Here is a 26272-nt window from a genome sequence, read left to right as displayed (position 1 = left end):
AGGTGAGGACCAATCCTTTATTGCTTTGTAATATTTATTTGGGGGCCTTCACAGTTTGGTATTTGTTCCAGCGCTCTGGAGTAACACCTTTGACTTCCTCCTTTTTTCCATCCACACTGCTCTGGCCCACATCTGAGATTACAACCTTTGGAAATAGATATTATTAGACAATATAATATAAGCCATAATTGCAAACCAAACTATTCCAATAATCTGATCTTACTTGGCAAAACTGTGCAACAGAGGGATCAGTATGTATTGCCTTGCTGATGAGGTTCTCGGGAGAAATAATTATCTTTTGCATTTGTGGATATTTTGAATACCTGCAATTTTGAAGTCTTTGGAGGCACATGAAAGAAAGTTGTCAGTTTGAGTATGGTGATGGCATCACTGTCACGATCATCTAAGGTGGAACAGTAGACCAAGGTGCAGCGTGGTGAGCGTACATACTTCTTTATTATAAGATGTCGCCAACAAACAATAAACATCAAAACGAAAACGTGCTCACAGGCAACTATACATGGACAACTACCCACAAATACAGGTGGGAAAAAGGCTACTAAGTATGGTTCTCAATCAGAGACAACGATAGACAACTGCCTCTGATTGAGAACCACACCCGGCAAACACCAAGAAATACAAACATAGAAAAAGGAACATAGAATGCCCACCCAAATCACACCCTGACCAAACCAAAATAGAGACATAAAAAGCTCTCTACGGTCAGGGCGTGACAGTACCCCCCCCCCAAAGGTGCGGACTCCGGCCGCAAAACCTGAACCTATAGGGGAGGATCTGGGTGGGCATTTTACCGCGGTGGCGGCTCTAGTACGGGACGTAGACCACGCTCCACCTCTGGCTTGGCCCACTTAGGTGGCGCCTCTAGAGCGGGGACCCTCGCCGCCGACCGGGGACCCTCGTAGCGGGCCCCGGGCTGGAGGCCGTCTCTGGAGGCGCCGGGCTGGAGGCCGTCTCTGGAGGCGCCGGGCTGGAGGCCATCTCTGGAGGCGCCGGGCTGGAGGCCATCTCTGGAGGCGCCGGGCTGGGCGCAGGCACAGGACTCACCAGGCTGGGGAAACACACAGGAGACCTGGCTCTAGGAGCAGGCACAAGACTCACCAGGCTGGGGAGACATACAGGAGACCTCTTCCTTGGCCGAGGCACCGGATACACTGGGCCGTGGAGGCGCACTGGCGGTCTCGAGCGCAGAGCTAGCACCACCCGTTCTGGCTGGATGCCCACTACCACCCGGCAAATGCGGGACGCTGGCACCGAGCACACCGGCCTGTGAATGCTCGGTCGAGACAGTGCGCATCACCCCATAGCACGGGGCCTGAGCAGTCACATGCTCGCCACGGTAAGCGCGGGGAGTTGGCTCAGGTCTCCAACTTGACTCTGCCACACCCCCCGTGTGCCCCCCCTAAAAAAAAACATTTGCGGCTGCCTCTCGGGCTTCCTTGCCAGCCGTGTTCCTGTGTAATCCTTGGCCCTTTTCCTAGCTGCCTCCACCTTCCTTGCTGCTTCGACCTGCTCCCATGGCAGGCGATCTTTTCCGGCCAGGATCTCCTCCCACGTGTAGGATCCTTTGCCGTCCAGGATGTCCTCCCATGTCCAACTCTCCAAAAACCGCTGCTCCCTCTTACCACGCTGCTTGGTCCGTTTTTGGTGGGTAGTTCTGTCACGATCGTCTAAGGTGGAAACAGTAGACCAAGGTGCAGCGTGGGGAGCATACATACTTCTTTTTATAAGATGTCGCCAACAAAACAATAAACATCTAACCGAAACCGTGCCGCCAACGTAGTGCTCACAGGCAACTATACATGGACAACTACCCACAAATACAGGTGGGAAAAAGGCTACCTAAGTTATGGTCTCAATCAGAGACAACGATAGACAGCTGCCTCGATTGAGAACCACACCCGGCCAAACACCAAGAAATTGTCACGTTCCTGACCAGTTTTCTCTTGTTTTGTATGTGTTTAGTTGGTCAGGACGTGAGCTGGGTGGGAATTCTATGTTACCTGTCTCTGTGTTTGTGTTCTGCACCAGATAGGTCTGTATCGGTTTTGCACGTTTGTTATTTTGTAAGTTGTTGTAGTGTTCACTTGTTCTTCATTAAACATGTTTAACACTAGCCGCGCTGCACTTTGGTCCTCTCCTTCACCCCTGGAAGAAAACCTTTACAGAAATACAAATCATAGAAAAAGGAACATAGAATGCCCACCCAAATCACACACTGACCAACCAAAATAGAGACATAAAAGGCTCTCTATGGTCAGGGCGTGACAATCACAAACAAGGTTTCCATCGTTTCTTATTTCTTTGACAAATATACAGTATTTGTCCTGGAGGAGGAAGGCAACCATCTCACATGTTATTCTTGATGTGTGGTTGGATGTTCTTGTCAGTATGATTCACTTGGCTTGATTCGGWCAGTCGCCTCAGTGGGCTTTTGATGGGACATTTAAGCCACTGAAAATGGTCTTCAAACTCAAAGCAATTAAGGCCYTTGAGTGAGCAGTTGTGAAATGCAACATCATCTGCCGAGTGASTGAGACCATGTACATTGTACACTGCAAATGTATCACCATAGACACTCTTGCTCATGTCAACAAAGTGCATCATCAGCTGTTTGGCATAATCAAGATAATGCCTCCTCCTGTCATCATCTGAATCAAAATTGACATGGCTACACTGAGGGACATAAAGTGGTGATCGAGGTTATTATAGTAAACCAAAACTGAAACTAAAATGAAAACTCAAATTGGAAAAATGATTTAGAAAGACTGAAAAACTAAAAACTACAACAATTATCTTTGACTACAAAACTACCTCAAATAAAATAAAAATCACTTTGGGCTAAAATCAAACGGGGTTAAGCTTTTTATTTTAATTGAGTTTTTAAGCTTCTGAATCTGGCAGTTTAATACTGACAGTAGATGCCAATGTTTCAAATAGGCCTAGCTTGTGCATCACTATTACTAGCTAKCAGGGAAGAAATCCATGGGTGAGCAYGGAGCGTGATTGGGCCATGCTAGAACAGCTTGTGAAGTTGCTGAAGCCATTCACAATCCACACCGACTAACTTAGATTTACATTTTTGTCATTTAGCAGACCCTTCAAGCCAGAGTGACTTACAAGAGCAATTAGGGTTAAGTGCCTTGCTCAAGGGCACATCGACAGATTTTTCACCTAGTCGGCTTGGGGATTTGAACCAGCGACCTTTCGGTTACCCAACACTCTTAACCGCTAGGCTACCTGCCTCCCTAAACTGACAGCATGATGAACTTCAAGCAGCCAGTCACTGTCTGATGTGTTGCCATGCTGTCTCAACCTTGAGGSACACTTGCGGTCAACTACTGTTCCAAAACAGTTGGCACAGGTCCTCCWGAAGTCACTGCGTGAGCGCTTTGCATGCATACTGTATCCTCTGGCAGCCAACTTCCATCCAACCCKTGCAGCAGGTTGCCTGATGAATCCAAGTGTGTCTATGGCACTTCACTCAACAGAGATGGAGCCACTGATGAGGGCAAATCAGTGTAGAGCCGTGGAGCAGCAGGACCCCAGGAAGATGCCAGCGTGATTAATCCAGCAAGCATTTTGACCACAGTGCTACAGAAATATAGTGTCCTCGCATCGAAGATTGTGTCTGAGGTCACTGTCCAGCCAGAAGGGTCAACCTCACAGGGCATTAAGTGCCCCATGTGAGCTGCAGAAATGCCTGGAAGAGGTAAAGTGGGGAATGTTTACAGAGTCACCTCTCCAGCTCTGGCAGGCAAGGATGTCTGTTTACAGTGGCAGAGCCCTACCTGTTTAGCTTAACATTTTTATATATATATATTTTTTTAAATCTATTTATTATTTTTTTGCCTGCTTTGCATGTTATTTTGGCATAAATATGTGTCACATATCAGTTTGCAAAATATGTTTAAAAAAAAGTTAATGGAGCTGCATACAGACATGGTCTCTTTTTTGGTTTCTTGAGTAAGGCAGCTCCAAAATGTAGGTGTTTCAGCCTAGTTCAGTTCTTTCCGTGGTGGTGGGGCAGCCAGCAGACAATACGGAGCGTAGGGGTTGGTAATGTTCTCTAGTTGCGCCGTGATTGGCTCAGTGTTCTGCCATAGACTTACACTAGAAGTGCTCATCCAAGATGGCTCGAGGTCATTGGCCACAGATAAAATGACGTCAAATCACGTTATATCTACCGTTCATGTCAACATCATACTTTCAAAATCTTAGCTAGCAAGCTAGACAAGCAGTCATAGACATGAATCAAGACAACAATCTACTGCAAATCCTTTGTCAATCCTTGTGTCACGCCCTGGCCTTAGTTATCTTTGTTTTCTGTATTATTTTAGTTAGGTCAGGGTGTGACAGGGGGGATGTTTGTGTGTATTTGGCTSMTCTTGGGTGGTTGTATTGTATAGGGGGTTTTGTAGAGTTGATGGGGTTGTGTTTAGTGTAGGTGTCTAGGTATGTCTATGGTTGCCTGAGTGGTTCTCAATCAGAGACAGCTGTCTTTCATTGTCTCTGATTGGGAGCCATATTTAAGGTAGCCATAGGCATTAGGCTGTTGTGGGTAATTGTCTATGTGTAGTGTCAGCACTATTTGTTTATATAGCTTCACGATCGTCAGTTTGTTGTTTTTGTTCGTTTGTWTAAGTATTTTGTTTCGTCTTCATTTTTATTAAAGAAGATGTATCATTATCACGCTGCGCCTTGGTCCACTCTTCCTCTTCAAAGTTACGACGTTTGTGACACCTTGTCATATGAAGAGAAATTATAAATAAAAACGTATCGGTGCTCATTAGCCATTGGACAAAAACATTACACAACAAGTTGTAAATCGCAAATTCAACAATGAGCGCCTCGGGTTCGATCCCAGGCTGTGTCACAGCATTGTCTGGGTTAGGGGATGTAAGGACCGACGCTGGAGATGAGAAGCAGGTACGGGGAGTCAAACATTTAATCAGGAACAGACAGGTAACAAGACATGAACAGCGTCAGCACACGGGTATACAAGGACATATGACAATCAATGCTGAAGCGAGGAACAGAGCAGGGGGAACCAGACAGATATAGGAGAGGTAATAACAGAGGTGATTGAGTCCTGAAGCGCATGACGGGGGGAGGCAGGTGTGCGTAATGATGGTGGCAGGAGTGCGTAATGCTGGGGAGCTGGCCGGCCAAACCCTCGCGCCAGGGAGAAGGAGCAGGAGCAGGCGTGACAGGGGAGGGTTTGGCCGGCTGGGATTTAAGGAGCCCTTTGGACCTAGACTTGGCGTTCCGGTACCGCTTCCCTGTGCGATAGCAGAGAGAACAGTCTTTGACTTGGGGGACTGGAAACTTCTACAATTTTTTTACTATGTTTGACACCGTCTTGGATGGCAGGAAGCTTGGCCCGAGCGAGGTACTGGGCCGTACGCACTACCCTCTGTAGCGCCTTACGGTCGTGTGCTCTTCAACTGTACTGAGCAGAAGGCAGACAGGGTGTATGGCGTTGTGTGGGCGAGTGGCTTGCTGATGTCAATGTTGTGAACAGAGTGCCCCATGGTGGCAGTGTGGTTATGGTATGGGCAGGCATAAGCTATGGACAAGGAAGAAAATTGCATTTATTGATYGCAATTTGAATGCACAGAGATACAGTGACGAGATCCTGAGGCCCATTGTCGTGCCATTCATCCGCAACCATCACCTCATGTTTCACCATGATAAAGCACGGCCTCATGTCACAAGGATCTGTACACAATTCATGGAAGCTGAAAATGTCCCAGTTCTTCCATGGCCTGCATACTCACCAGACATGTCACCCATTGAGCCTGTTTGGGATGCTCTGGATCGACYTGTACGACAGTTGTTAATTGTTAATGTTGTAAATGACTATTGTAGCAGGAAGCTTGGCCCCAGTGATGTACTTGGCCGTTCGCACTACCCTCTGTAGTGCCTTGCGGTCGGAGGCCGAGCAGTTGCCATACCAGGCAGTGATACAACCAGTCAGGATGCTCTCGATGATGCAGCTGTAGAACCTTTTTAGGATCTGAGGACCCATGCCAAATATTTTCAGTCTTCTGAGGGGGGATAGGTTTTGTCGTGCACTCTTCACAACTGCCCTCTTCACAACTGATGCTCTTTAATTACTTTTTACTTTAATTTCTTATTCTTATCCGTATTTTTTTTTTTAAATGCATGTTGATTAGGTGCTCGTAAGTAAGCATTTCACTGTAAGGTCTACACCTGTTGTATTTGGCGCATGTGACTAATAAAATTTGATTTGATTTAATATTGAGTTGCACCCCCTTTTGAATTCTGAACAGCTTAAATTCATTGGAGCAMGGATTCTACAAGGTGTCGAAAGCGTTCCACAGGGATGCTGGCCCATGCTGAAGCCAATGCTTCCCACTGTTGTGTCAAGTTGGCTGCTAGTGGATCTCTAGCTCGTTCCTTCTCATCCCACAGATGCTCAGTTGGATTGAGATCTGGTGACTGGGCAGGCCACTGCACTAAGCTGAATTCACTGTCATGTTTGTGGAACCATTCCTGGACTATCCTAGCCTTTGTGCCATGGGGCATTATCCTGCTGAAGAAATCCATTCCCAGATGGATACACTGCTGCTATGAAGGGATGCACCTAATTGGCAATGATGTTCAGATATTCTGTGGCATTCAAACATTTCTCCACTTTTATCAAGGGGCCCAATGTATGCCATGAAAATACACCCCACACCATCACACCACCACCAGTCTGAAATGTTGACATGCGGCATGATGGCTGCATGAACTCATGTGGTTTTCTCCATACCCTAGTCCTCCCATCAGTGTGAAACAGCAGGAATCGGGATTCATCAGACCAGGCAATGTTTTTCCAATTCTCCAGTGTCCAGTGATTTCACTCCTTAGCCAACTGCAACTGCAGTTTCTTGTTTTTTGCTGAAAGAAGTGGAAGTCAGTAAGGCCGTCGGCTGCCATACCCCATTCGTGTCAAGGTACGACGAGTTATGGATTATTTTATAGGTCTTTGGACACTAATGTTGTACTGGACTGTAAYTTGACTAACTGTAGCCCATCTTTTGCTCTGCAAAATTTGTGTCAGCCTCCTTTGTCCTCTTTCATCAATTACCCATTTTCAACAACTGGCCTGCTCTTGGCTGGATGTCCTTTGGGTGGTGGACCATTCTTGATACACATGGGAAACTGTTGAGCGTGAAAAATCCAGCAGCGTTGCAGTTCTTMACACACTCAAACAGGTGCGCCTTGCACCTACTACCATACCCCGTTCAAAGGCACTTAAATATTTTGTCTTGCCAATTCACCCTCTGAATGGCACACATAAACAATCCATGTCTCAATTGTCTCAAGGCTTAAAAATCCATCTTTAACCTGTCTCTTCCCCTTCATCTACACTGATTGAAGTGAATTTAACAAGTGACATCAATAAGGGATCATAGCTTTCACCTGGATTCACCTGGTTGTCTGTGTCATGGAAAGACTAGGTGTTCCTAATGTTTTGTACACTGTTGAATATAGGATGAAAACAGAAGGTGATTAAACAGTGAGAATAAGAAAAAATGTCAACATCTAAAATATGATGAAAATGTGACATGGATCTGATGTTGCATGTTCAAGGTATTTACAACACCACATGACATGAATTGTGTTGCAGTTTCCACGTAGATTCTATGTGAGTCTTTTAATCATTCTAGGTGGAATATTCAACGCAATTTGAAATGAGATTGATGTAACGACCTGTTAGTCGGGTTCAGTCATTGTATTTAAATTGAAGTTTTACCCTAATTTCAGTGGGAACCTAGAACTCTTCCTCCTAGGCTACTGAATCCACTAGGCCACATCTCTACATCCTGATTTAAACAGGTCCGAGCTTCATTTTAGAGAGGACCTTTCCAAGAACTTAAGTTGGTTTGTATTTGTACCAAATGTGTAATTTAGCTGGGGGAGTGTGTGTGTGCGTATGTTCATGTGTGTATTTAACATTCCAGACAGCATAGCAATGGTGAGAGACATACCCATGGCAATGGGACCTATTTGCAGCACTTCTCCTCTTTCCTTCCCTCTCCTTTTCTCCTTCTACTTGAATTTTTTTTGTGCAATAACACTTCTTTCCACAATCATACATTGTTTTAAGGGTTAATCATGAACTACCTGTTTATGAAAATACACTTGATATAGGCCTGAATAATGATTAACACTGGTCGAAATTGCACAGTTTCTATCGTTATTTTAGATTTAATGTAGTTGGATGAGAACATACCGCCCTCTACTGGAATAGAGAGTCGAGAGAGAAAGCAATGAAAGCATTTGGACATTCATACTGTAGAACATTGAAGGCAATGCAATTATATTCCAAGTAATAACTTTAGAATATTCCGTACTTATTGGACAGAAATATCCACCACACAAAAACTGTCATTGAATAAACCACAGAAATCTCCTTAATAAATGCGAAAATTATTGGAGGATGCGGGCATCGATCCCGCTACCTCTCGCATGCTAAGCGAGCGCTCTACCATTTGAGCTAATCCCCCGGATGAATAACATTGAGGAGGTTTAAGAGTACTTGTAAACGTACTTGCAAACGCTTACAAAACTGGTACGTTTAGTCTGTAACAATATTTTCAACCAATTTTCATGCGAGTAGTCATACAAACTGTGATGGAAACATGACATTTCGATAAAAAAATGTAAATGCCGACAGATATTTGTTCGTTCGACATGGTGGGATATTTTTGTGTCGGTAACGCTGGAGGAAACGCCTTTGTGCAAAAATATTGATAAAATAAACATCATATCTATACTGAACAAAAATATAAATGCAACATGCATCAGTTTCAACGATTTTACTGAGTTACAGTTCATAGAAGGAAATCAGTCAATTGAAATAAATAAATTAGGCTCTAATTTATGGATTTCACATAACTGGGCAGGGGCACAGCCATGGGTGGGCCTGTGAGGACATAGGCCCACCCACTGGGGAGCCAGGCCGATTTTATGTACTTTCCAAATTCTCTAAAACAACGTTGGAGGCTGCTTATGGTAGAGAAATTAACATTCAATTATCTGGCAACAGCTCTGGTGGACATTCCTGCAGTCAGTATGCCAATTGCATGCTCCCTCCAAACTTGAGACATCTGTGGCATTGTGTTGTATAACAAAACTGCACATTTTAGAGTGGCCTTTTATTGTTCCCAGCACAAGGCGCACCTGTGTAATGATCATGCTGTTTAAACAGCTTCTTGATATGCCACACCTGTCAGGTGGATTAATTATCTTGGCAAAGGACATATGCTCACTAACAAGGATGAAAACAAATTCCAGAGTAGGCTTTCTGCTAATTCTGTTCTGAGGCATTTTATGAGCACCACCATAGTGAATGGGAAATGGATTCAAAGGGAACTCCCTCTGCTGGGGATTTGCTGAATGTGCAATCCTAAAGGAGGGCTATGATTGGTTAATGAAATATAACATGCACTTATGTATAAAAATGGGTCATGTCATTAAAAGTACCAGAGAAGCACACTTTGACATAAAAAAATAATAATAAGCTAAATCAAAAAATGTACTTTTGAGATATTATCTTTATATGTTGAATAAATMAATGTGAAAATGTGTATTTCATCTAGACATACTCCATATTTGAGAACACACTACAAGGAGTATACTGACACTAAGACATCTGTATCATGTATGGTTCACGGATCATAGGGTCTTACAGGAGGCAAAAGTGGCTAAAATTATGTGAGGATTGCCAGAACAATCTGAGATACCCAAAATATCTTCTGCCTACGCATGTGTGGAATCGTCCTATAGGCCAGTGGTTCCCAAACTGTGTGGGGCACGGGATGTTCCCCAATGCTGGAAGGGGGGCCTGAGTGAAAAGGTTGGGAACCCCTGCTATAGGCATATGCACACAAGCTATAGGCATATGCACACAAGACAGTGTGAGGAGGCAGTCGCCATCTTGGAAAAGGCCAGCTTGAGAGATGCCACACTGAAGGACCAGGAGGGTGAGAACAAGAGGATATTATATTCTGTTCTAATCTGTTCTAATACATTCAAGCATTGTGTTATTTTTTTAATTGTTCCAGATGCTAAGAGCCGATTGGACGATGCCACCTATCGAGGGCTCGTCAAGTGATTGAGGAGATAGAGCTTACAGCCCAGGCAGCAGAGGCCCTGAAGAAAGGGGCCTACAAATAATTTGGCAAACTCATGGTGGAAAGCCACAACTCAATCAGGTGAATAAAGAACACCCTTAAAGAAATCATCAAAGCAGTCAATGCACTGAGGGCAGATTCGAGGGCAGATTCCTGTTTTATTCATCCACATGTAAAATATGATAGAAATGTAAAGTATCCATCCATAATGTGTTCCCTACTGTCAGGAACCTGTATGAGATGAGCTGTAAGGAACTGGATGAGCTGGTGTCTGCAGCTGTGGATGTGGAAGGTGTGTTCGGCAGCAGGATGACAGGTGGAGGTTTTGGAGGTTGTACTGTCACACTACTGCAGCCTGGAGCCATAGACAGGACCATGCAGCACATACAGGTGAGGAGGAATACACACACACACACACTGCGTGGAGGGGACTTGGGGACAAGATTGCACAAACTGGTCACCGTGGGTAAAAGAGCTTTTAGAATCTCTACTGTCACTTTAAGACAAACTGCTTAGTCCCCTGTGTCTTGCCCGAACAGCCTCCAGAGAGTATGTGTATGTGTGTGTGTTTGTGCACGCGCCCCTGTCTGTGTGTGTGTGTGTGTGTGTGTGTGTGTGTGTGTGTGTGTGTGTTGTGTGTGTGTGGTGTGGTGTGTGTGTGTGTGTGTGTGTGTGTGTGTGAGACAGTAGGGGTTACGGCAGAAGAATAAAAGCTAGCAGCGCCCCTTTATTAGCATTCCAGTCCTTCTCTCCCGCCTCGCTGTCCTTCTCTCCCGTCTCTCTCACTGCCAGCTGCTCAGACACAAACAGTCTTATGCAACTAACCAGGCCTCAGCTCACCAACAGGAATCCCACACAGCATAGGACCATGATGGGGAGAAACAAAACTACAGATAGATAAATCCACCTGCACCGGCTTTTTACAGATCCAGCTTCCAATCTTTTCTGATCTTTTTGTTATTTCATCCTTTTGGGGTCTTTTTGTGACTTGCTAGTATCCCGGTAACAACTTCGCCCTGACGCCTCTGAAAGGAAAGTCTCTTCAGSCTAAAAAAGACACTTGAAACGTATAACTTCCTTTGAACAGTCCGCTGAATTCCATAGAAAGAGACAGAGAAGTGATATGACAACAGTTCTACCATTMCCAATCTCGAGTGTTCTAATCTAGTGTTCTAGCCTGAGCAGAGGTCYTTTCAGTGCCTGAGGATGCTGAACCTAAACTCCTCGGACAGCAACACTAACAGCAACAGTAACTCCTTGTCGGACCCTGTGTCTCTCAACGTTGGCGGTGAGATCTACACTACGACTCTGGACACTCTGACTCGCTACCGAGACTCCATGCTGGGCGCCATGTTCAKCGGTCAGATCTCTACGCTTAGGGACAAACGTGGAAATGTTTTCATCGACCGCGACGGGAAGGTTTTCCGCTATATCCTGAACTTCCTACGTTCCAGCTCCCTGGACCTGCCGGACGGGTTCTCTGAGATGAGGCTGCTGAGGAGGGAAGCAGATTTCTTCCAGATCCGCCCCCTACTGGATGAGATACAGCGGCACGTTGAGGCCGSACCGCTCAGCCTGAGAGATGCACCCAGAAGAGCCTTGCTGCTGGTGGACGTGGACTGCCAGGTGTGTGTGTGTATTGTTTGTGTGTTTGTTAGTATTATAGTGTAAGCATGTGTGTTTGTTGTGGAATACAGATGTTCTTTCACACATGCATCATTAGCACTGCAGCATCAGCTTGTTTGTCTCATTCCAGGTGCGCGTGCTACACTTCAACCTACGGCGTGCTCCCGAGAACTACGAACTCCGCACATGCTCAGTGTGCATCCTCACCGCCGAAATCTTCTGTACCTGGCGTGCCTTTCTGGTTCTCCTCTGTGAGCGTTTCTCTTACCGCACAACCCAGGGTCTTACTTCCCCCCTCCCCAGTGACCAGCGCTACAACCGTCTCAAACTGGAGTGGGTTCCCCGGCCAGACGAACTTCCCCAGGACCAGTATGAGAAACAGCGGTACAGAGGACTCGTCGTCTCGGACTCTTGGGCCACACAGACCCACTTTGGTGACCTCTGTGATGCCATCATCCCATGCCGCAGCCCCTGTGAGGTCAAAGACATGCACAGGTTTTTGGAGGAGCTGCTGACGGTGTCTTTGGCAGAGGGTTTTAGGGTTGACTCCGTGACCCCTGACTCCATGGACGTTTTGAGCTGCCATACTCTGCAGCTTGTACGGTAGTGATGTAGCTCATTCTAGCTCACCACTGAATCACCAGTTATGGACTTAATCAGACTAAAATAACAAAGGTCACCCTATAATGTTTACAACCTACTGCACATGACTGCTTATGGATGGTCAATAATTAACATACTTTACTAATACTGTAAAGTTCAAAGGTCACTCTATGATGTTTACAATCCTCCCTTTGGTGTGAAGCTGAGACTGATCCTGCCATCTGAACCCTCTAACGAATTCGAACCTGGGTAGCCCTGCAGTGGAACAGACTGTTCTTGACGTGTTGTAGGCTGTTCTAAAATGTAGGGTAGGCCTACATCTGGTTTTACAGAATAGACCCTGTCCCCAACGATAAGGAATGGTTGTCCGTTCATCCTGTTGATTATCAGTGCAATTCTTAAAGAGGCAGAGAGAGACGTAGACCGGGTGTGTGATTAGACTGAGTGTTTGGTGGGGTATCTGTGAGAATGTAGGAGGGGTGATCCAAACAGTCCAAAGAGTGGGTATCAGTACTTCTGCTGGTATTGTTTTGTAAAAAAAAAGTGTTAGAGAACTGTGTAACAAACTGACCAGTCTGTAGAGTTGTTTACAGCACATCAAGTACACTTTAATAAACACCACTAAATGAAAGGTATTACTCCCTGAACCCCTATCAGTCAGACTGGTGCAAGCTCCTGTCTGGTAGGCGGAAGCGGGATAAGATGTGTAATTTTTTAATGGAGGAAGGAGGGAAGAAATATGTGAGAGGAAAAGATGAGTATGGGAGAGCAACATGGAGGACTGTAGTGCCCAAAAACCTGTTTTAGCATGGGCAGCACCACTGAGGACTTTCACAATTTTTAAGTAGTCAACTGGGTGGTACTTCTTATGTGTTAAGGAAGGATCACATGATTCCATACGGGTCATCAGGAGGGATCAGCCAATTAATTATATTCGTCAACCTTGGCTTTATACCTGTTCAAACAACATGCTCTAGGTGACAGTATGCACYCTTTCAGCTTGTTTGCCAACTCATAGAAGTAGAAGAACAAGAAAATGGACTACTTCAAAAAATGGAGATGGCCTCAACGGCGCTGCCCATGCTCAAACAATTGCCATAATGGGCCAGATACAATAATGTGATGTCTATCTAAGTATATGMAGAGGAAAGATGCCCGGTTGGAAAACAACCTCTAGCCCCTTCCTCCTTCCCCCATCTACTCAGCTCGCAATGCATCTGTAACTTGCAGATCCAAAGGAAACATATAAAGTATGTGGTAGGATTATGGTCATGGCTTTACTATTATCCTTCCAATACTGTTTTCAGTGTTTTGAATGAACTCAAAAGCAAATGAATGAATTCACTAGCTGTATATTTATCTCTACATGGGCGATACAGTGGATCCCCAACTTTCTACATCACAACTCCCTCACAAGGAGCTGAGGTCCTGAGCTTATGAAGAGCAAACACTGTGCATTTTCCCATTATGTACAACTTGACCACAAAAAAAACACATTCCTATTGATTTGCAGGGTCTTTTGTTTGCGGATGTAGCAATGTTTAATCAAGCAGATGGGGTTGAAATGAGCAGGTAAAGCAATCTTTTGTATGACTTTTCTTCAGAGTGCCTTAAACTATCATGATTCTAATACAGTTAATTATTGCCAAGCACTAAATCAAGTGAAGTATAATCTCTTGTGGTTGCATCTCAAAGACTGTTATGTTGTATTATACAATTACTCCGAAAAGTGCCATCAATATGAGATTATTGTTTACACTAAGTAATTCTGCAAAATAAACAGAATGAGTTTGATACCTTATACTTCATGCAACATCTGTTCCCAATGTAACATTACTTTCTGAAAATGTACTAGGGGAAATTCCAAAGTTTACTTTAAATTAATAAACATCTGAATCTTTATATTTGGAGCCAAACCTATTTGTATGGTCATGCTTTATTCCCTTGCTGATTCGTATTGCGGAAGGGGATGTGAAGGGAGGAGTCTCAGCGGAGGCTAGCCAGTCAAGTTGCGCTTTGCGGGTTTGGGGCATCATCACCTCGAGGCTGCGGAGACAGGGCAAACGAAAGATAGGTGGACTAGCGAGCCTCCAAACAAACCAACACAGGATCTGCATTTACATACTTCAATACAAGCAGACGACGTGCTTTGGATTCTGATTTGAAATTGGTTTGGGAAGTTGAAACGTGGCAAACTGGACGCCGACCAAGCTTAGTGAATTAGCGGGCGAAAGCGTATTGCTAAGTTATTGGACACAGCTGGGGCAACGGCCGTTGGGAGTCAGGTGAGTTTCGAAGGGCCCGAGCGAGAGAGGAGTGTCGCTTCTACAGGTGTTGTAGCATGTCGTTAGTTAACCAGCTAAAATGCTAATACTTAACCTTACTGCTGAAGTTTAATTTAACTGGATAACACTCGCTAGTTAGCACGTCAACAGGGCAACGTTAACCTCGAGATATTAGTTACTGTGTTAACTTGACTAACGTTAGCTAGTTAGCTTGGCAGTGTTGTTGGTGAACCGCTGCCAAGCCTTTCAGATTCATTTCCATTCGACCAGGAATTAAAGGGTCTATACACTTTAGACATAGATTAAATAATCATATTAACTTTTGGGTACACCGGACTGAAATACAAGTACCTATTAACGTTAGTTWACTTGCTGCACAAGTTTATGAAATAGCTAACGTTAYCTAGCTACCTAACGTTAGCTAACTCAGAACGCTACTGTAACAAACTCGCTAGCAGTCGCCATGTCTGTCTATTAGCCAACTAAAAATATTCACCGTTCAGGGCCATCAACATCACGAACCATTCACCACGTTTTTAGTCAGCTGAGCTAGCTAACTGTTGCATAATGATGGAAAGGTAAAACTTTGGCAACGGGAAAGAGTAGGTGGGAGTAAGGTGTCTTCCTCGTCTCGCAGGTAGTTTGAGGCAACGGTAGAGTAGGGTTTCATCAATGAGTAATTGTTTGGGGAGGGGGCGTATGGGTTTGTGGTAAGAAGTCATCTGTTAGACCGGTTTGACCGGTTTCTGAAATTCACGACCAAAATAAGACAATATTGTCTTCATTAGAAATGTAAACAAGAGTGTTTTGGGTTGTCAAGTATTTAGTCAGTCAAGAGTATGAGGCTTACTGTACCTTTTGGACAGTGTTGGTTTCTATCCAGGAAAAAAAGACTGGGACAGACCAGCTACTACTGAAGGACAGACATTCCACTGACACTGCCCAGTCCTTCATTCCCACCTGCAGCTGGGCTAGCCAAACAACACCCCTTTGTTCCCAGCAGACCTCTGCCATTGGGACATGATAAACTTCCACCTGAAACTACTCCCCAGTTTTTAGGCAAAACAAGCACCTGTCCCAAAATGTACAGGTAACTGCCAAAATAAAAAAACACGAGTGATACAAAGTATATTAAAAGCAGCTGCTGCCATGCAGGTGTCGTTCATGAGTTAAACAAATAAAGTCCCATAATGCTTAGGGTCATGTATAAAAATTCCCAGTATTTTGGTTGCCATGACTAGAAGGAGCATAGGGGGATTAGGCTGTGTGTGTCTGTCGCCAGTGTTTAGGTCAACGAGCCACTGGCATGACACGTTCTGTGAAGAATTGCATCTAGCCAACTCGAAGCATGGGTTGAAAGACTTACAAGCAAAATATGGCCCTCGGAGAGCCTTTTGTTGCCCTTGTGCTGTTGGTGAGACTAGACTTTAGGTTGTTTAGAGAATGACTCATGTGGTCACTGGTCAGTCAGTGTCTTGTAAAAATGCTGTAGCAGTCCCTTCATAACTTTATGCTTTTCCATCATTCTGCGCTTGGCTAAGCAGTAAGCACCCTTATCATGGCCTACTCTAATGAAAACAACTTAGCCAGAGCGATTCGATCTCAATACTTCTTTAGCTTTCCTTATCAAGACTGATCTACAGATAACTGCCAAAATAAAGGAAACACCAACAATGTCTTAATAAGGTGATGGGCCACCACAAGCCTCCAGAACAGCTCCAAATGCACCTAGGCATAGGTTAATTATAGTGTCTGGAACTCCATTGGAGGGATGTGACACCATTGTTCACCAAATTATGGAAMTTCTCATTGTTTTGTTGATGGTGGTGGAAAACACTGTCTCGGGCACCGCTCCGGAATCTCCCATAAGTGTTCAATCGGGTTGAGATCTGGAGACTGAGACACACACAGCCTAATCCCCCTATGCTCCTTCTAGTCATGGCAACCAAAATACTGGGAATTTTTATACATGACCCTAAGCATTATGGGACTTTATTTGTTTAACTCATGAATGACACCTGCGTGGCAGCACCTGCTTTTAATATACTTTGTATCACTCGTGTTTTTTTTTTTTGGCAGTTGCCTGTACATTTTGGGACAGGTGCTTGTTTTGCTTAGAAACTGGGGAGTAGTTTCAGGTGGAAGTTTATCATGTCCCAATGGCAGAGGTCTGCTGGGAACAAAGGGGTGTTGTTTGGCTAGCACAGCTGCAGGTGGGAATGAAGGACTGGGCAGGGTCAGTGGAATGTCTGTCCTTCAGTAGTAGCTGGTCTGTCCCAGTCTTTTTTCCTGGATAGAAACCAAGACTGTCCAAAAGGTACAGTAAGCCTCATATTCTTGACTGAGTACGGTCTCCTATCTAGGCCTAATTCCTGTTTTACCTCTACCAATGTGGAACAGTTTACCTCGCAGGAGACATAGACTAGTTAGCTAATGAGACAGGAGAGGAAGTAGAGTAGCTAACCCTTAACTTAATCTTCAACAGTAACATTAACTTCTCTCGCTTGTTTTACCAAGGCCTCTAGGTCATGTTTTAAGTAGCTAAGTAATAGGGGGAGTCAATACAGTTACGTGACATAATTTTTTGGGACAATATTATATTAAGATTTGACTACTGTGTGTACATGCATACAGTACTAGTCAAGTTTGGACACACCTACTCATTCAAGTGTTTTTATTTTTACTATTTTCTACAGGGTAGAATAATAGTGAAGACATAAACTATGAAATTACACATGGAATCATGTAGTAACCAAAAAAGTAATAAACAAATCTAAATATATTTAATTTTTTAGTTTCTTCAACGTAGACACCCTTTGCCTTGATGACAGCTTTGCACACACTTGGCATTCTCTCAACCAGCTTCACCTGGAATGCTTTTTCAACAGTCTTGAAGGAGTTCCCGCATATGCTGAGCACTTGTTGGCTGCTTTTCCTTCACTCTGCTGTTCAACTCATCCCAAACCATCTCAATTGGGTTGAGGTCGGGTGATTGTGGAAGCCAGGTCATCTGATGTAGCACTCCATCACTCTCCTTGGTCACATAGCCCTTACACAGCCTGGAGGTGTGTTGGGTCATTGGCGTATCTCTGCAGAATGCTGTGGTAGCCATGCTGGTTACGTGTGCATTGAATTCTAAATAAATCAGTGTCGCCTGCGAAGCACAATCACACCACCACGCTTCATAGTGGGAACCACACATACAGCGATCATACCTTCACCTACTCTGCTTCTCACAAAGACGGCGGTTGAAACCAAAAATCTCAAATTTGGACTCATCAGACCAAAGGACAGTTTCCATTGCTTGTGTTTTTGTTCCAAGAAAGTCTCTTCTTATTATTGGTGTACTTTAGCAGTGGTTTCTTTGCAGCAATTCGACCATGCAGGTCTGATTCACGCAGTCTCCTCTGAACAGTTGATGTTGATGTCTGTTACTTGAACTCTGTGAAGCATTTATTTGGGCTGCAATTTCTGAGGCTGATTTCTGGGGCTCTAATGAACTTATCCTCTGTAGCGGAGGTAACTCTGGGTCTTCCTTTCCTGTGGCGCTCCTCATTAGAGCCAGTTTCTTCATCAGCGCTAGATGGTTTTTGCAACTGCACTTGAAGAAACTTTCAATGTTCTTGAAATTTTCCACATTGACTGACCTTCATGTCTTAAAGTAATGATGGACTTTTGTGTCTTTGCTTATTTGAGCTGCTCTTGCCATAATATGGACTTGMTTTTTTACTAAATAGGGCTATCTTCTGTATCCCACCCCTACCTTGTCACAACTGATTGGTTAATATGCATTAAGAAGGAAAGAAATTCCACAAATTAACTTTCAAGAAGGCACACCTGTTAATTGTATTGCAGGTGACCTCCTCATGAAGCTGGTTGAGAGAATGCCAAGAGTGCAAAGCTGTCAAGGCAAAGGGTGGCTATTTTGAAGAATCTCAAATATAAAATATATTTAGATTTGTTACACTTTTTTGGTTACTACATGATTCCATATGTTATTTCATAGTTTTGATGTTTTCACTATTATTCTACAATGTGTCAACTTTTGTCTGGTATTGTAAATATATATTTTTGCTACTCTAGGTAGCAGTAGTCAGCTGTACCTGCACTAAAACTCCAGTATTTGTCATCCTAAAGCTTCTTTTCTATCTTCTTTTTAAATAGTGAGGCTGCATGTTTTAAGCATTTTTATTTCCCGTACTGATCCAAACTCGTTTTCTCTGTCTCTCTGCAGCAGAGATWTAGTGAGCAGTATGTTTGGCGCATCAAATCGCAATAGAATTACAGTATTGAATCATTATAGAATCGCAATACATATCATATCGTCACCTAAGCGTTGTGACAATATCGGACCTTGAGGCCCCTGGCAATTCCTAGCCCTAAGTAATGCATCAAAATGTATCCCAACAACAGTTAATAATGAACAACTAGGAAAGAATGTGACAATGTGTTGTTGCATAGACTTTATTTTTCTATTCAAGTCGGTGCACTTTGTATAGCTTTTGTCCTGACGGTTGCACAGCCTTAGGAGCTGCTTGAAACATGAAACCACAATAAATAAATAAAATCCTCAAGGGGATGATAATAACAGAAAGTGCACTCTACTCCACACAGTAGGTTATGAGCAATAATACAACCAGTAGCATTGTAACTAAACAGCCGTGAGGCCAGTGTAAACTGTTGTCCTGTCTGTGATTACAGGAGAGAGGGGAATGACATCCTGTCGACCAGACCCCCAACAATATTTTATTTCTGTCCAGACAGTGGCAAGAAAAACATCTCTGCTCTGAGTCCCATGAATATATTCTTCCTTGAATCCCTGTAATCAATTATCCATATCACTGATTGTAGACGTGGAATTAAGGTTATGGTGTTATTGGTGTCACAAATCCAACCTTACTGGCAGATCAGTGATGAGATCCATTTCTAAAGTATTTGAGGAGTCCGGTCCCATCCGTTGATGCTGAGTGTGAGAGGAGTCATCCCTAAGAATAGGCCTAGCCCTGCAATGAGTGGTTATGGATCAGCTTGTACCAGCGTGACAGCCTACACAGCCGCCCTTCCCTTTTCTCTCTTATTCTCCTTTTTGGACGTTGAGGCCTAAATTTAATTTGTGTGCTGCATTGTCATGCAGGCCGACTCAGTATGAAGGTCTTCTAAACTTTCAGTCCTATGCTCTTGCGTCTTAGGACAAAGGTTAAGAGTCTGTTTGCAAATTCACTGAGAAGCYTGACTAAATTATTTGGGGTCAGTGAAACTCAAATGTCCCACTCTTCCATAGTGAGAGAGTGCAGGAGAGGAGGTAGCTGAGCCTCTGTATGCCATGAGRGAGGGAAGAGAGTGGGAGGAGGACGGGAGAGAGGTGTAGTCTCGTCTCAATGTTTTCATGATCACACCACGTTTGCCAACACAGCTAATTCTCRTTGGCTGTTTTGTCTCCTGCACTCGTCAGACAGGTTTTCTTATTGTTTGTGTGTGAGTGAATTAGGCTTTTTAGTTTTATAGACACACTTTTAACACCAAACATGAACTCCCTCTTCTCGGTTAATTAACTACCGGTACTTGTTTTTGCTTATCGGCCGGTTTCATGGGAGTGACTTATTAGTCGTTTTTTTTTCTACAAGCTCTGACATAGCTGGTGATTGCATAAGAACATAAGTAGAATATTTCAGATGCCAGGCATTTTTCCTGGCCACTCGGTCTGAATTACAATGCCAGCTATGTTTAAAGACAGGGCTTAATGTAACTGTCCAGTGTTTCCAGAATTCTATGAAATATGACCTATAATTAATTACAATATGAGTGAAATGTTTTCCTTTCCAAAAAAATGGTAATTAACTCTGTTAAAGCAGCTTTTCTGTGTTGGGATTGTGTGAGCATACCCCAACAACAGAATGGGGTACATGTATACCGGTCATAGAAAAATATGAATGTGAGTAGACTGCTGATTGGTCATCCCTGATGAGGAATTCTTTTTTTAAACGGTCTGTTTTGAGGTTGGGTTTTTGACGTGTTTTCTCTCCAATTTATTTGTGATTTTGGGGGGGGGGGYYATGATAGTTACATATCTGGATATTCTTTTCTTTTTTTACGGTGTATCGACAATATCGCAATATTTTGGTGCTAGTTGGCTGTACCTGCACCAGAACTTCTTCATAGCTTGTTCTCCTTTTTAAATATGGAGCCAAATTGTTTTCCGCCGTTTTATTTCCATGATTGATCCAAACTTGTTTTCTCATGGCTCTCTTGTCCCTCTGCAGCAGATATATGGTGAGCAATATGTTTGGAACATCGAATCGTAATACAATCACAGTATCGAATCGCAATACATATGATCTGTATTGCGATTCTCACGATTCTATATCGGCAGCTAGCCTAAGTATCATGATAATATTGTATTGTGAGCTCTCTGGCAATTCCCAGCCCTACAATATATGGTTTGTCCACACATATGAGTATAGAATGAGTCAACAACTTTATTTGAGGATGAGTTAGCCTAACAGAATATGAACTTTTAAAATTAAGATTTTCACTGTAGCTCTAGCAGTAAGTTACTAAGTCTGGTTTACATCTGATGCCCTGTCCAGGCACGTTTGTGTGTATTTTCTTCCCTCTGTACATCCCTCTCATCTCTGATGGTTTGAGTTGGTAGAATGCTGGGAGATTGATGTCACAGGTGAGTGTTGTTAACTTCTCTAGGATAGGTGGGACGGTAGCGTCCCACTTGGCCAAAATCCAGAAAAAATGTAGCGCGCCAAATTCAAATATATTACTATGAAAATCAATCTTTCATGAAATCACACATGAAAGACACCAAATTAAAGCTACACATGTTGTGATTCCAGCCAACATGTCTGATTTCAAAAAGGATTTACGGGGAAAGCAGACCAAACAATTATGTTAGCTCAGTACATAGCCACAGAAAAACATAGCCATTTTCCCAGCAAAAGATAGTAGTCACAAAAAGCAGAAATAGAGATAAAATGAATCACTAACCTTTGATGATCTTCATCAGATGACACTCATAGGACATCATGTTACACAATACATTTATGTTTTGTTCGATAATGTGCATATTTATATCCACAAATCTCGGTTTACATTGGCTCCATGTTTAGAAATGCCTCAAATATCCGGAGTAATTGCAGAGAGCCACGTCAAATAACAGAGATACTCATCATAAACTTTGATGAAAGATGCATGTTTTACACAGAATTAAAGATACACTTGTTCTTAATGCAACCGCTGTGTCAGATTTTAATTTTTTTTAACGTAAAAAGCACACCATGCAATAATAATTCCCTTTGATTATGTTCATCAGAATGCACTGCCAGGAATCCTAGTTCCACAATAAATCATTGTTTTGTTCGATAATGTCCATTACTTATGTCCAATTAGCTACTTTTGCTTGCATGTGTAGTACACGTGTCCAAACGCTCGCGCAGATGCAGGCAAACGTCGGACGAAAACTTCAAGAAGTTATATTACAAGTCGAATAAACTGGTCAAACTTAGTAGAGAATCAATCTTCAGGATGTTATCATTTATATCCAATAAGGTTCCAACCGGAGAATTCTTTTCAGTCTCTATAAGTAATGGAGCGCATGGCGATATCATGAGGGATGCGCGTGACCAAGAACTGGCAATATGCCAGACCACTGACTCAAACACCTCCGATCCGGTCCCACATCACAGTATAGGCTTCATTCAGCGTTCTACAGACTGTTGACATCTAGTGGAAGGCGTAGGAGGTGCAAACGGATCCATATATTACAGGGAATTGAATAGGCGATGAGTTTAACAATGACCAGTCTCAGAATTCTCACTTCCTGTTTGGATTTTTTCTCAGGTTTTTGCCAGCCATATGAGTTCTGTTATACTCACAGACATCATTCAAACAGTTTTAGAAACTTCAGAGTGTTTTATATCCAATAATAATATGCATATTAGTATCTGGGACAGAGTAGGAGGCAGTTTACTATGGGCACGCAATTCATCCAAAAGTGAAAATGCTGCCCCCTATATCAAATAAGTAATAGAATCAGGAGTGTGATCTCCTCCGTAGCCAAGCATTTCTGAAGAATTTTWATATTAATTTTGTTGAAGCCATGACATGCAGCCATATTACCCCAACTTAAAACAATGCTGCTCTCATTCAGTTTGTTTGATCTTTGTCATCAAGAATGACATCATTGTTGTATAAGAGTGAGGCCAGGTAATAAATTCACACCAATGTCAAAACTTCATTGTCTTGTAAATCCTTGACCAAGTTTCTAAAGACTGTTAACGGCCCTTGCTGGTTAGGATAATTGCTGTGTGAGGTGGGTGTTTGTCTGTGTACCTATTTCTCAACACAAGGTCATTGCCCTGCTCTGTCCAAATGGAATTCCTGGGAAAATCCATGTTGGATTTTGCTCAGTTAGTGTAATATAATGGCTATACTGTCCACTCACTGACACGGTGGATGTTTGCCACTTAGTTTCTGTGTCACTGACTTCAGCATAGCATTGTTTTTCCAAGTAATGAACAAATCCCTGCCCTTTGGGGACTTCCCCTAAGCCTTATTGCCAGAATACTGTCCACAGGGTGTTATGAATGGAAATGTAGGCTATGTCTGTTAGGATATGTCATGTGACATACTGCACARGATTCCCTGGCTCCAAACCTGTCTAACTGTACTGTAGCCTTGAATAAGTCATTTTCAGTTTGCTCCATTTTCCAAGCCTTTTGTACTCTGAAGAAAAGAGCGCCGCAAGGAAGCAACAGGAAGAGGTGGAACTTGCTGTTTGAATTGACAGTTCTAAACACTACTGTTCTGATAGTGAGGTTCTAATGGGAGCGTATGGGATGCATAATCACTGGGTAGGCCTTGCCTAACTGTCACACTGGTTGAAATCCTACAATTAATCACCATGTTGTCTGTTTCAGTAATGATGTAGGCTATGGCTTCCTTGGGTCTGTGTTTACTTTGAGCACTGCCATAAGACTGCCGGGTAGTCCTCATATGATGAAGCCACGGTCCTGCTTTTCCATACTGCGGTGTGCCTGCATGTGCGTTATGTGTGTTCCTCCTACAGCTACCCTCAGTTTTCGTCAGCAGAGCAGATTCTTGTCCGTGCCTAGGAAGCCATTCTGTGTGTGAAGCCCTGAAGAGGACCTCCCACCCAGCCTTTGTTAGCAGGCTTAGAGCACTGAGCTGCTTCTTTCTGCTCTGCTGGGCCCTTGGGTCTACATTGGCGGATTCAGAGGAACAGAATGGGTACTAGACCAATGGGTACGACACACATTTAACATGGAACTCTCTTCTATGAAAAAAAAAAAAGTATATTACATTTATTTAGCACAGATCTAGGCTCAACTAGGGTAAGCCTACCCTCCCCAAATCCTTAAGCATGCAACTTCATCCCACTCCCTTAGTCTGCAGGATCCAAACGAGGAAGTTTACTTGGTGAGGGTGTGAGTCAGTCCTCCACTATCCCATAATCCCTCACACGCCTAATGACTAACGGCATCTTGCCGCTGATATCAGGGTAATAATAACAAAAGTATGTCTCACTCTGTCTCGAAGACTGAGTCGGCCAAGACAGAAAATACGGTCTCATAGCTTATCCCGGCTCGCAATATTATAATTTGTAGTTTTTATGAAATCATTGTTTACATTTTTTTAAATGTTTACTTTAAAATCATCAAGGACTGAAACACTGGCCTGTTTTTGTGTATTTGTTGTTGTTGAGGGGAACATTTAATTTTGGTCATCACTTAGGGAGACACAGCTTTGAGGTTGAGTTCAGTCAGAGTAGACTGAGGCTTATATGCTGACCTCAACGCCTGCGTCGCAAAATAAATGTGCACATACATGTTATTCAATCATTGCACCCACACCGCTCGCGCGTGGCTGTGTAGTCAGGGTCTAAAATTGAACATGGTTCTATTTGTGACGCTTGATGCACTGCAAGTCCCTCTCCCATCTCCTCGTTGGTTTTTAGGAGCATGTACCCAAATATGAACTGCGGTCCACACTCCAGTTGGTGGTGGTAATGCACCTTAAAGTTGGTTGCCATCCGCCATATTAAGTCTGAAGAAGAAGCCTGGAGGAGGAGAGCTGGAGACTTACTCGGTTTACCCTTTTATCTGGAATAATTGTCGGAGTAGAGGACCTTGTGCATTTCAGGTAAAATAACAACCCAATGTTTATATCCCAGGACAAATTAGCAAGCAACAGCAAGCTAGCTAGCTAAATTGCCAAACATGTTTAAAGCTTTTCGACATATCCCCAAATTAATATAGTTGTTTCAGAGTTAGTTTAGATTTTTCAACCTGCGTGTCCTGATTGCGTGTGGGTGGACAAAAACCAACACGCGTGAGCGMTCTGGTCAGCATGTTAGACCACTGACATTTATGGTCTAACCAACCTGTGGCTTTAACCTCTCCTTCATGGAGTGGGCTTAGGGAATGTGTTGGTATGTGTAGAGATTAAGAGAAAGCTATCCAGTACTCTTCKTTCCTCTTAGTGAAATGTAAGTCGGAGTCCAGGGGTTTTAAATTGTCTGGAAAAGAGAGGAGAGTTGTTTTTAAAAGGGTGTGATCGGGTCATGGTTCGTTATGCCCTAAACGTCACGCAAACGTTATTGATAAAGGAAAGAATGAAAAGCAGACACTAGTTCTTTCTCTCACCTTTCCTCTTTCTCTCTGAAGGGCCTATTTGTTAATGGCAGGTGTGACAGGTGTTTCCATCAGTGTGTAGTAGTAGAACAATGGTCTCTAGTTGAGCCTCCAGTGACCAACCCCTAGCTCTTGTCTGAGATGAGCCTCGCCCCCTCAGGCAGTGTGTGTTGACCATAAACAAGAAAGCGAAGAGTAGGCCATGCTCCTCCCATGGAATTCCTTTCTCTCATCTGCCCGTCTCTGTCAGTGGCCAACACACACCATCTGAGCTGAGTTTTTCCTGGAGCCCTGGTTTAGTTTCCTGCTCTGTCTCTTCACTCTCTWTTCCTCCTTTTTGTTGTGCTCCAGGAAGTTTTCTCCATCTCTTCACCATCTCCACGCCCACGTTCTTCAGATAGTCGAGTGACTGAGAGAGGAAGAGAGTGGAAACTTGTGAATGCCTGTCGTCCTATTAGGCTATTGCACTTTCCCCCCCTTCATGAATCTCCTCTCTCCCACTGTCTCTCTCTGTAGAGGTGTAGCAGTTGGGCCTGTGTGCTCCTGAGAGGATGAAGAGGTTTAGGAGACATGGCCAAGAGTCCCAGAGAGAGCGGATCAAACAGGAGCTCTACGGGTTCAACAAGGTAAGACCAGTGACAGTCAGTCTGATCTGACAAGGCTTTGATCTCTAGTCTTGACAGGAAGGCTATGATCCCAATTCCAGACAATTATCCGGGAATTTGTCTTGCCAGTTTCCATAATTCTCTCGCTCTCTCACCCACCCAGACAGTGGAGCATGGTTTTCCTCACCAACCCAGTGCTCTGGGCTTCAGCCCCAGTCTACAGCTCCTGGCCATCGGCACACGTTCCGGAGCCATCAAACTGTATCCTCTTCAATAGACACGGGAGAGGTCTGTCTGGTTGTGTAGGAGTGCAGGATTTAAGT

General features: G+C 43.7%; 2 protein-coding genes and 1 non-coding gene across 5 annotated transcripts in view; 2 read left to right on the top strand and 1 right to left on the bottom strand.

Moving 5' to 3' along the window:
• Positions 1 to 8467: 8467 nt before the first annotated feature.
• trnaa-agc (transfer RNA alanine (anticodon AGC)) lies at positions 8468 to 8540 on the bottom strand. The gene has a single exon. It is a non-coding gene; the product is annotated as a tRNA-Ala (tRNA).
• Positions 8541 to 10955: 2415 nt separating this feature from the next.
• Positions 10956 to 14314, top strand: LOC111967832 (BTB/POZ domain-containing protein KCTD21-like). Its single transcript, XM_023993235.1, has 2 exons — positions 10956 to 11795; positions 11926 to 14314. Exons 1-2 carry the CDS (start codon positions 11376 to 11378, stop codon positions 12400 to 12402), a joined length of 897 nt encoding a protein of 298 aa, XP_023849003.1. The 5' UTR covers positions 10956 to 11375; the 3' UTR covers positions 12403 to 14314.
• A 112-nt stretch (positions 14315 to 14426) lies between these two features.
• The window catches only part of LOC111967831 (LLGL scribble cell polarity complex component 2), a 29434-nt gene continuing 17588 nt past the window's right edge, over positions 14427 to 26272 (top strand). For 2 of the 3 annotated variants that reach the window (XM_023993234.3, XM_023993232.3), the window contains 3 exon segments: positions 14427 to 14683; positions 25861 to 25970; positions 26113 to 26210. In XM_023993234.3, coding sequence (XP_023849002.1) covers positions 25896 to 25970; positions 26113 to 26210 — 173 coding nt within the window. In that variant the 5' untranslated portion in view covers positions 14427 to 14683; positions 25861 to 25895. 3 annotated transcript variants of the gene reach the window in all.

Source organism: Salvelinus sp. IW2-2015, linkage group LG8 (assembly GCF_002910315.2).
Source record: "Salvelinus sp. IW2-2015 linkage group LG8, ASM291031v2, whole genome shotgun sequence".
In the NCBI taxonomy this organism is placed as follows: domain Eukaryota; kingdom Metazoa; phylum Chordata; class Actinopteri; order Salmoniformes; family Salmonidae; genus Salvelinus; species Salvelinus sp. IW2-2015.
Note: the sequence above shows the minus strand (reverse complement) of the source record. Positions and strands in the feature narration are given on the sequence as shown.